This window comes from Arachis stenosperma, chromosome 2 (assembly GCF_014773155.1).
Source record: "Arachis stenosperma cultivar V10309 chromosome 2, arast.V10309.gnm1.PFL2, whole genome shotgun sequence".
Taxonomy (NCBI): Eukaryota; Viridiplantae; Streptophyta; class Magnoliopsida; order Fabales; family Fabaceae; genus Arachis; species Arachis stenosperma.
Genome location: NC_080378.1, coordinates 95,535,313 through 95,547,445, shown reverse-complemented (window position 1 = coordinate 95,547,445; position 12,133 = coordinate 95,535,313). Strand labels below are relative to the sequence as shown.

At 30.7% G+C, this 12,133-nt stretch overlaps 1 protein-coding gene across 1 annotated transcript; it reads right to left on the bottom strand.

The window, feature by feature from the left end:
• Positions 1–4,136: 4,136 nt before the first annotated feature.
• LOC130962111 (uncharacterized) lies at positions 4,137–9,554 on the bottom strand. The gene is made up of 6 exons (XM_057888203.1): positions 9,458–9,554; positions 6,803–8,228; positions 6,648–6,723; positions 5,719–6,095; positions 4,627–4,725; positions 4,137–4,500 (listed from the first exon to the last, which is right to left on the bottom strand). Exons 2-6 carry the CDS (start codon positions 8,135–8,137, stop codon positions 4,354–4,356), a joined length of 2,034 nt encoding a protein of 677 aa, XP_057744186.1. The 5' UTR covers positions 8,138–8,228; positions 9,458–9,554; the 3' UTR covers positions 4,137–4,353.
• Between the last annotated feature and the right edge of the window lie 2,579 nt (positions 9,555–12,133).

Genomic DNA, 12,133 nt, shown 5'->3' with positions numbered 1-12,133 from the left:
CTATCATTTTCATTTAAGCACTTGTTAAATTCTGCATATTTTAATACAATAATTTTTAATTCTTTATGATTTTGCATTTATTATTTTTTATTCTTTGTTTTCTATAATTATTATTGTTTACACTTTTATTGGACATAATCTCTAAATCCAAAAAACAATCCACAAAAAAAGTCATATCTATTTCTTGAATTAAGATTATTGATACAAATTTAATCTATACCTCTTAATAAGGTCTAAAAATCAAAATCAGGCGAAACACTTTCAAAAATATATATATTTTTTATTTTTATCGATCTTCTTTCGAGAAACAATTTTGTTCATGATTTTTAGATCTCATAAAAAAGTGCGGAAGCTTTCATAGAGGTTATTACTGGAGCTAGAGTAACTTTGATAAGTTAATTAACATAAAATAACAAATTAAAGATAATAAGATTTGTTGTTAACTTAAGTTTATGAGGAAAAAAAGGAGAGTGACTCACATACAGTCTCCAAAAACGGTTTTTTTCTAAGGACGACTGGAGGAATTAATGTACGCGTGTTGGGATATATTAATTAATTGTTAATATAATCAAAGTTGTAAATATTAGAAAAATCGATCGGCTTATAATTTTTGGTTTGAAGTGAACCAAGTAGATATATTACACCTTTTTAGACGAGAGTTGTGGGATTCTTATTGTCAAACAAAAATATATCTAATAGAAATTACCTGGACTATATAATGGGCTTTTATAACTTGGAATTTTTTGTTGTTTTAGCATTTTTTTAAATGATAAATTAACACTTAAAATCGAAAACTGTAAACCAACCGATTTTTTCATATTACAATTAATTAATTAATATCATGCCAATACAGGTACATCATTTTCTCCATCTACATTATTATCCTTAGAAAAGGACGTGGCAACTGTACGTGAGTCGCTCCCATACAAAAAAAATGCTTACGCTTCTTTCACTTTTATTTACAAAGATTATGGAAAATATTATTGTCTTTTAAAATTTATTTTTTAATTAGTCTTTAAATTTAATAATTTTATTATATTATTTTTTAATTTTTTTTAATTATATTTCTTAAATTTTAACAATTATTAATATTTTTATTTAATTTAAATTTAAAAAATACAAATGTTTAACATCGGTAAGTAACTATTTTTTATATTTTACGTTTTTTAAAAATTTAGTCATTCAAGTTACTCTATTCACGTTATTTTACTTTTATGTATAACTACTAATATTCGTCATTATATTTTAGTTTTTTTTATTATTATGTGGTTTATAATTGCAATTTTTTATTCTTTTCATAAAGTAAAAATCATTCGTTTATAGTTTTAGTTTTTTATTTACAGTTTTTTTTTTTCACTTTTTATTATTTACAAAAATTTAAGATTTTTTTTTCACAAAATCTGCAACTTCAATTATTTTATTCCTTAGTTTCACAAAGAACATGTATTATCATAGGTATTAGTAGAAATTAATATTTAACATTATATTAACATTTCAAATCGTTAATAATATATCTTGTGTGATTATTTTGTGTTTTTTATTATATATATATATATATATATATATATAGGGTTGGTAAATGGGTCAAAATCCATCGGACTGATTTGCGTAATTCAATGGACCCATCCGCGCAACCTATCAAAAAAGGTAGGTTGGATTGAAAATTTGAGACAGCCAAATTTAAAATGTCTGTCTAATTCGCATTGTCTAATCCATGAGTTATAGCGGGTTTCGACGGGACGGGGTAGACATTCCCTCCGGGCTAAGCGTTTTTTTGTCAGAGTCTTTTTTTTTTTACAAATTTTTATGATGTTATTGATCTACAAAAGAATGAAGATGATAATTGAAGGTATTCTAAGTTATATTTTGAATTATGTTTTATGTTTGATTGATTATAAACTTAAAAATGTTTAATTATATATTTTGGATAATATTTGTTTTGCTTTGGACAATATTGATTTTATTATTTTGTTTTAAACAACTTGATTTATAATTATGTTTATTACATATTTATGATTATAAAGACTTTAATGTTTGTGAATTTAAAAATTATAATTTTTTATGTCTTTAAAAATTATAAATTTATTGAAATGGTTATGAAATTATATATATTGTTTAATATTTAATGGTTGATAAAAAAAATTTGACAGATTTGGCCTGCCAGCTCGCCCCTAAGCGAGGCGAAAAGAAATTCAGTGCCGTCTTACTAGGTGGGCGGGACGAAATAGAGCGGACTTCTCTGTTTACCACCCCTATTCATAACACATATAAAATAATAAGACATACAACACACAAAATATTTTTGGTACACATCTAAAATTCATTCAAATTTGTGTTTATATTTTTTTTATATAAATAATTTTTTAAGATATCCAAAATAATAAGATAAGATATAAAATATTTTTAGTATACATCTAAAATTCATCAAATTTGTGCTTATATTTTCTTAACATAAATATATATTTTTTTAACATAAATAATAAGAAAAAATTGATTCTCTTTTGTTGTGTTGGTTTTGGAACAGCTCAATATATAGCATTTCTACTACAGGAAAGTCCAGAAACAAGGTTGGTAAACAAGTTTTTTGAGTTACACTCACAAAACTAATAAAATAAAAATTTTCGTATACTCAAAGAAAAACAAAACATTGTTTGTCGTAAAGCAAACGTGATCGTCATTACTGTTAGACTAATGTTCAACAGTGTTATTGTATACATTAATTAACATATCTAAAATTATAAAATTGTATATTAAATAATTTTTTAACATATTCTAAACTCATCCAAAAATAATTGTTTATTATTATAAAAAAATCATATATATCCGTCTTAAAATCGAAAAAATTAATTTTAATAGTATTATTTTAATTTTAATTTAGTTAGAGTTTAATTTTAGTTTGTTATTTTTATTTTGTTTGGTTTAAATTTAAATTTAAATTTAAATATTTTAATTTTAAGGAGACAATTTTAAAATTTTAAATGTATAAAAAAATTGAGACATAATATTTAAAAATAATTATTATAATAAATAATTACAGATTAAATGATGAATTATGATGGATACTAGTTACACCAAAAAGTTATTTACTATGGACAAAGTATAGGAATGTTGTTAGTGCCATGTGAGATCGACAACAAATCCAACCGCACAAGTACTTCAGTTACTACTTACTAAGATCCAAAACTTCAGTTTAAAGTCAAGTCCAAAATAAATAAAAATAGACTTCGGAGTTCAGAGTAAAGTTCAACTTGCACGGGATGATTAGCATGTAAGTACTTGTTTGGTTTTTTTTTTGGTGACCAAGTACTTGTTTGGTTTAAATTTTCATTATGTATTTTTCAATTATTTTCAGAATTTTTTTAAAAAAATAATGAAAATAATAAAATTTTATTTTATATTTTATATTTTATTTTTAGAATTAAAATAAATAAATAAGAAACAGAAACGCAAACATTGTCCTTAATGTTTTTGGAAAACTATGTAGCTCTGTAAACTTTGTTATGCAACAAGGGTCTTGTTTTTTGGTTGGAATAGGAACTTGTTTAAGCATCAGCATGCCTGGGTCGCATTAATTGTTGTTAAATTCTGGTGCTCTGAATATATGGAAATTGATGCTTCAACAATGGATGACATCACATAGAGAAGTTAAGTCCAAAGAAAGAGCATGGCAGCTGCATGAAGAAGTAGATGGGATATAAAGTGGAAATAAAGGATGTAAAAAGAAAGCAGAATCTTTTCCTGTTTTCAATTGATAAGGAAAATGAGCCAATCCAAAAATGAAGTGAATAATTCCTAAATTATGCTACTCTGTATATTTCGATAATATTTTGATTTACTGTAGGTTTGAATAATAAATATTTCTATCAGCCTTTATATTTTGGGAGATGGAAGAAAAGATAGATGAAAACAAACAACTCATCTAGTCATCTCTAAAATTATTAGGACAAATTGCAAGCCCTTCTTCCTTCACCATCACCACCATTGTTCATCTCCCATTGCCACTTGGCGTCTTCAACACAAACAAATTAAAAATTCGTAGGTTTGATCTCATTGCAGTGAGTTTGCAAGCATTTTTGTATAGAAAAATATGGACTTGCAGCAGTTGGAACAGTATCATTCTTAACCTCATGAGAGTATTGAGTAATGAGTATTCAGACATTATTAAAAGTTACTTTTTACATACAAACATACAGGATTTCCTCATGTAAAATTTGAGTTATCTCAGCTTTGTTACAACAGCAAATCAAATGAATTCAATTTCGGATGCTCCCCAGTTAAACTTATCTCTGGGAGTGGGGACTGACAAATAATTCACTATAAAGAGAAAGGAACGTTAATGAAGCGTTGTTCCTTTCAGTTGGAATCTGGCAAAGACACCACATCATCCTCAAAGAGCTTGACCTCGCACAATCTTCCACCTGCTTCATCGGCAAATGCTATCTTTTTCCTTTCTTTTCGCACTACCTCTTGGGCCGCTGGAGGACCACCTTCACTTAATTTCTGCATTTAATCAATGATCCAATAATGAATCAAACATGAAAAAGGAAATAGAAAACCATATAAAATTTGTTTTAAAATCAGGAACTTCAAGTATATTAATACTATGACCGAGGAAGAAGAACATACCATTATCTTACAGAAACGGTTGCAATCCCTTGCCATGAAAGACAAGCATCGTTTTGCAGCTTCTTCAGCTCTTGTGGCATTTTTAACAGCCATTCTTGCCTGAAAAATCAATTATCGATAATTAACAACAAATATCAAAATACATCAATTGACAAGTATGGCTCCAGCCCTAAATAGCAAGAGCAAAAGCTGAAGTCACTATAATCTGCTCAGTACTAATCATAGAAGGAGTGTGTCATGAGCCACAGAACATGAAGGGAAGATATTACAATTACAATAACAATTACTGTAATGAAGACAGAGCTTTACGAAAGGAGCCTAAATAATCATTTAGAACAGAAAATCCTCTGGTAAGATCATGTGTGATGTGTGTTACACTATAGAGAGGCCAAAGATGAAAGATCCAACAGATATCACAAACTTGCTTGTCAAAATCTATCATTAGAATTGCAGCATAGATAGCACATTGCCATAAAGATTTGGTTTCCTCCCTCTTTCCAGATTGCAGAACAAGCAAGATCTACAAGAACTAATCTAGTGTTGCAAAGCACACACAAGAGACACCATATATGCTATACAAAGTATTCTCATGGAACAACTACTTGAATTAAAGCTTTTAAAATTTTTCAACGAGGGTATAAACCTATTCCAAAAATGTCAAATGTATATTTCCAAGTGAAACTTTGGTTCGTTGGCCTTTTATTTGTTTTATAAAAAAATAGTATTTTTATTTGAGATGTTCATTTGTAATGTACTATGCAAGCTCTAACTTCACGATTTGATCCTCAAGAGGATAGAGCTTGTGTTCCTTTCAGGAATTTCAGCCTTCGACCTCATGCTTCACCGAAAAAGAAAATAAGTCTTAAATGTAACTAAGACAAGACTTGTTCATAGTTTTACCAATTATACAAGCATAGAGATTAATTGTACCATATTTAGCCATCATAGCATTTTCTTCTTTTTTTTCATTTTTCTATCATCAGAGCACTTATATAAGCTTCATGCGAGCTACAAGGATATAACAAGGCTTCAATTCAAATTTCCAATATTTAAGCAAAATCCTTTAAGATAATAGGTTTCTGATTATCATACCTCATTTACTTTATATCTCAGTGATGTATTTAGACAGAACTCAGATCGTAACATGTCATCCACAATTTCCTTCATTGACTTCAATTCCTTTGTGAGTTTCATTGTCAAACATTCTACATCGTGCATCTGCTGCTGTGAAAATGTTATGGCACTCTTAGAGCAACTCTGAACAGAGTTAAACCCTATGCGGTTGGCCGGGCGAGGACTCTTGAAAATCCCTTTAGGCTGGGAACCTCTTTTAGAGGTCTTAGGAGTAATAATAATTTTGTCGGGGCTATCAGTAAATCCTGGTCTCATATTATCATTAAGCCCTTCATCAGCATCACTCTTATTAGTATGCTCACCATATTGTAGTTTACCCTTGCAACTTGAATGCACTGTATCCCAATATAAGGATCAGGATGTAATGAAAAGAAATAGCATATATAGAAAGAACAAAAAGTCTAAATTTATATTCATGATAAAACAATAACCCAACAAACACACAATGTGCAAGCAAGGAGAATTATTGAATGAACATCTATGTTGTATTTTATTCAATAGAAAAAGCCAAAGCCACCAACTAGAAAACCATATATTTGACAGGGAAATGAACTCGCAACGCACAAGATTTCTGGAAAAAAGCATTTTACTTTAAGACAAGCATATTTTGTCACATTGTTGGTCAAGATGATAGAAATATTAACTGTTTCAACTTTCAAGCCTTGTATGCCCTCTTCACCATCACCATCATGGATTAAATTTTCAGTTATCGGATTACTTCTCATGTAGTGAATAGCTAGCTATACAACAGATTTCTACTCTTTCAACAGTCATGATTTTCTAAAAAGTTATTTCCTTTTTCATGGTTGTTCACTTTGTATTTCAATTAGCATTTATGATCTAGATCACTACATAAAATGTTAAAACTAAATATCTTAGGCACTTACTCAAATTGTTTTTCTGAATTAAATGTACGGACTCCATGGCTTTACAAAGCTTTTCCTGGGAAGTGGGTGAAATGGTCTGCAGAGAAACCAACTAATGATAAGCAGCAGAAAATGAAAATTGAAGTACACAAAAATTTAGCAAAAAAGAGTCGCACCTTTCTGGTTGATAACAGCCTTTCAGGACGATGCACCTTTGAGCAATCTTCATGTTCTTCCCAAGAATTCAACTCATTAGTAGCCTCATCATTGATATATCTCTTCTCATCATCATGTTCCAAAGAAAATGATTCCTTCTCCTCACATTGAGATGAATCATCTGAGACACACACCAAAGACTCACCAGGATTGAGGCCATGTTCACTAGTAGAGGTGGGTTTTGCCTGAACCTCAGCACCAGCTGTAGACTCATCATCTTTGCAGCCGTCACATGGGGAAGCATTATCATCTCTAGACCCTGGAATCAGGGGATCAAGGCCTTCATTATTGGCCTCAATGGGTAGTATAACTGTGGTGTTACTGTCACCATCAGGTTGATAATCCGAAGTATCATAGTTTTGATCTTCAACCAAAGATGCTTCCATTTTGGGGATGCAATTGGGATCTGGATGAATGATACCTTCAGCACTCTTGAATTCTATTGCTGGAAAGTTTGGAGAATGGTCATTGTTTAGGTCTGAATCAGTCATAACGTTATCCATATTAAATGGCCATTCAATCCGTAATGGAATAAGATCAGCATGCTCTTTACAGTCATAATTGAATTCATTCTCCAAATTCCATTCATCAGTTATCTCTATCCCTTCTTTGGCTACTATGCAAAAATAGTCATCTGGCCTGTCCATACAATCAGTTTCAGGAACCTCAAATTTCACTTCAACAAGAGCAGTTGAAACGCCACTAACGGGTGGGGACACCTCATCATCCAGGACGTCTTCAGCCTTGACAACTGGAATAATCTCTTGGGTAGAAGTAGAGATTGGGTCTTTAATGCAATTTCTCTTCTTGGCCTTCCTTGAGTTTTTAGATCTCCAGCTACTGAGAGTCTCCATGAAATCAGAATCATCCATTGCGATTTGCTTTTTCTTGTGATCATCCAGCAATGGTGAGGCTTCAACTTTAATTTTACCTTTAGCCGGGTCAATACTTTGTTTTTGTTTTCTCTTCCTTGTTTTGCACCTTTGTTTAATTTGGTTTAGCGTAAAATTGTCAGAATCATCCTCGACCAAGTTGATTATCAGCATATCATCATCATCATTAGGACTACATTCTGAAGAATCTGATTCAGTTTTCACTGTTACTTCCTCCAATGCATCAATGCAAGATCTTTCAACTTTTGCAGCATTATGATTAAAGGAGAAGCCATCATATATGTCTTTGACATCTTTAAATGAAAGTCTTGGTCGCCCACAGGTAATATTGAGTACTTTTGTAACTAAACCACCATTAATAGCCTGGATGAAATGAAATTGACCACAACTCCGCAGCTCCATTTGGATTCTCTACTAAGTATTAACAAATCACAATATTTGCACTATTTTCTTCCGATGTTTGCGACTAATAGTCAATAAAAAATTTGAACCACTGAAAACAGTAAAACCAAACATTATTACAAGATGAATCTAAGGATCAATCAATCATGTTCTCACGATTACACATGCTTTGAAACTCATAAAGAAACTGAAGAAAGGGACATACAGAAACCATTAAATGCAAATCTAAAGCACAAGTTTCAAGATATCAACATTTTCTTCATCCTATTCAACAACGGGCAAACTCTAGCGCACTCATGCAACCTACATTAATTTCAACATAACAGTACCACAGTAGTGTTTTTCTTAGTAATAAGAAAATTCCCACCAAAACAAGATTCTACATATGTGTAAGATACAAGCTAAATCATTCTGATTAAATCAAGGATGGCAAATACCGAATTTCTAGTGGCAGCACTACCAAGTAAGAATCCTCAAATAGAAGCTGAAGGCAGACCAACCAAAAACAAAGAAAGAAGCAAAACTAATAAGCCTAGATACCAAAGGTATGCTATTATCGGATTAAACAAATCTTGAGAAATTATAAGGCATTGGTTTCAAGCCGTAAGCACAAATTACCAAGGGTTTGATTAACCTACAAAATTCAAAATCAAACTCAGTAGCTGAGAACTTCAAATACTTCTCTCCACATCAAGAATTACAGAAAATTAAATTGACAAAAAAATAATAATAAACGCAGAATTTTGAATTTATCCTTCAAACACTATAGCTCAAAATTTGGGGGAAAACATCAGCAATACTTCTGAAACGCAAAAACAAGTCTGCTTCCAAATTGTTACACAAAAGAAATATAGAATCACTAAAAGACAATAGAGGAAAACATTTTCAAAGCTGAAAACAAATATCCAAGCAAAATAGGACTGAACCGAGTTATTGTGGAACTGGAACAAATTCAAGAAATAAACAAAAATTGAATAAAATATTTTACACTGATCCCTCTCTGCACAATAAGCCCTCAGAAAAAGGGAAAAGAAAAAGAACAAAGGAAAACCGCCAAACTTCGAATTCAAATCTGCACAGCAAATTCCTTACGGGAAAAAAGGCATATGCACGAATTTCTTAAATATAGAGGCAAATTGACATTCTCAAACACTAATTAAATCACTAGAAGAACCGCAATGAAAGAACATAGTGCGAAATTGAAATAAAATTGAAGAAAATAAAATAGCAAACAGATTCAGCAATTTCTCAGATCTATAAGACAAGAAGAAGGTATTGGAAATTAAAAGACGGTATCGAATTCATTCAGTAAACACTCACCAGAGACGGAGTAAACGGAAACGAAATGCTGCGTTTGGAAGGAGGAAAAGAAGAGAGAAAACACAGATCTGAAATCTGACCTAGCCTAGAGCACGCTCGTGAGAGTGAAACAGAGAGAAGGCGCGAGAAAAAGAAAGAAAGGGGGTAACATTGGAAAAAGGAACAACTGAGTTTTCTTATGTATAAATTACGAATTAAAAGCGCGCCAATTCGTTTTGGCGGGACTGACTGCTGCACCGTGATTAGTTTAATCCCGTACTTAATAAGAGTCTCTAAATTAGTTAAAAAAATTAACTAAATTTATTCTTCAAGAATTTTAAATTAGCCATGTACGTCATTTCATTACTTTGGTTGCTAATAGCATTAGAGTTTACAAATGTGACATATTACTTTTTAGGTAACACTACAACATATATTTGATAGTTTTAATTGCGACTAACATAATAAATTTATAAAATTATATTAAATTAATTTTAAATTAAGGGATTTTAATGGCTCAAAATTCTCTCTTAATTATATTTTGATTTGATCTAATTTTATAAATTTATTGTATTAACAACCAATTAAAACTGTTAAGTATGTGTTGTGGTGTCACTTAATGTATCACGTCAGCAAACTTTGACGTCGTCAACAAAAGAAGTAACGGAAGAACTGACTTGATTAATTTAAAATCTATGAAGGACAAATTTGATAAAAAAAAATCTTTCGGAGACCAATTTACGAATATTTTTTAAGGATGAATTTTATCATTTATTCTATTTAATAATTTATTAGGTTAATTTACTTCCAATTTGGTATTCGAAAGATTCAGTCACCGACAAAAAGATTCCTGAAAGATATTATCGATAAAACAGCTCTGAATGTTTTGAAAATACGACAAAAAGAACTAATAAATATTATAATTTTTGTAAGTAACAAAAAAAAGTTTTTATATTTAGCAAACGACTTATTCATTAGATCTAAATTTTTGTTGCAACATTTGAATAAATATTTAAAATGTGCACACAAAAAATTCGAAGCAAAATTTGATCTCTAGATTATTCTTTTTATTTTTAAAAAAACTATAGTCATTTACAATATAAAATTTTTTTAAAAAAATCACTTGACAAAAAATTATCAAATTTTAGGGATGAAAAGATCATATTTTTCTAATAATGTTTTATAAAAATTTGCATAAAAAATTTGATCTTTAAAGTCCCTTTTTAAAATATATATTTAATATATAGTTTTTTTTGTCGTATTTTTAAATTTTTCGAAAACTTATTTGTTGTTAACATGTTTTAAAGTTTGCTTTGTCAATGATATAAATTTTCGAGTACCATTTTAGTAGTTTAGTTTAATTTATTAAATCTCACCTAATTAGATAATGACATAATCAACTATGTCATTAAAAAGATTTTAATAGAATTACGACTTTTTATTTTGAAAAAAAAAAGAAAGAATTTAGTTTTTTTTTAGAAAGAATTTTATTAGTTGTAACTAGAATTTAATTATTTTTATTCACTTTTAGGGGCGATTTTGAATCCTCACAACATAGATTAAATAGGTAGGAGTCTTGATGAATTGGATCGTATCTACAAATTTGTGGTAATCATTCGCATCTAATTCGCAAATTATAGATATGATCTGATCTGTAATTTGATCGGATCGGATGGAATTAAATCGAATCGAATAGAATTCGATATGTACTCTTAAAGAATCGGATCGCGAATATCTGGTATGTATCTGCTGATCCGCATATATATATATATATATATATATATATATATTCAGCAACCTTAAATCCCTAATTTTACATTTCTCCCTTCAAATTTCGGCACTGCAACCTTGAGGTGTTCACTCTCTGCCACACTCAGACACCAATTGGCCACTTCTTTCCTGACCGCCACCGGAAACTGCTCGCCAGCTGTTCCTCCCTCCTTGTCGCATTCTTCTTTTGCAGTGTTGCCATTGTTCCTCGCGTTGCTTCATTCATCCCTCTTTGTCACATTCTCGCCGCTCCTTCTTCAATGACTGTGGTTCTCACCATCTCTTCTCTCCCCGTTCTCGCCTCGCATTCTCGTTGTCAGTGGTACTCAGTTTCGGCCACATCATTGTCCACCAATCTGTTCTATTGCCATGGTCTTCTGTTCTCACCGCCTTGACGTCCTACGTGCTCGTCCCCTTGTCGTACTCAGTTCCTGCTACATCGCCATCTTCCGTTCTCGCCAGTTCACCATCTTCTATTCCTGTCAATTTGTCATCCTCCTGTTGTTATTGTTTATCATGAATTATGCTGTTGTTATTGTTTATTTGTTTATAATTAGATATATGAATTATGATACTATTATTGTTTATATGAGGTGCAGCTGTTTTAGACTTTAGTGTATTTTAGGGTTGCTGATTTATGAAAAAATAGGTTTAAAAGTGTAAAAAATAGAATTTTATTGGATTTTTTATATAGAAATATAGTTTTTAAATAAGTTTTTATTATGTGGATATATCCGTCATCCGATCCATAAATATCCGGATCGGGTCTGACATTTAAAAAAATGGATATTATATTCGATCTGATCTTATGAGAATTGTGCGAATTGGATCGAAATTTCAGCCATATCTGATCCGATCCGCGTATACCCCTATAAATAGGATATTTCATTAAGGCTCACTGATATCAAACTCGAACCAAACTGATTA

Excerpts from the sequence above, each read along its gene's own strand:
- LOC130962111 (XM_057888203.1), bottom strand. The coding sequence starts at position 8,137 with ATGGAGCTGCGGAGTTGTGGTCAATTTCATTTCATCCAGGCTATTAAT. Across the intron at positions 6,724-6,802 it reads GGCTGTTATCAACCAGAAAG|ACCATTTCACCCACTTCCCA; the intron begins GTGCGACTCTTT and ends GTTTCTCTGCAG. Across the intron at positions 6,096-6,647 it reads AATTCAGAAAAACAATTTGA|TGCATTCAAGTTGCAAGGGT; the intron begins GTAAGTGCCTAA and ends ATTGGGATACAG.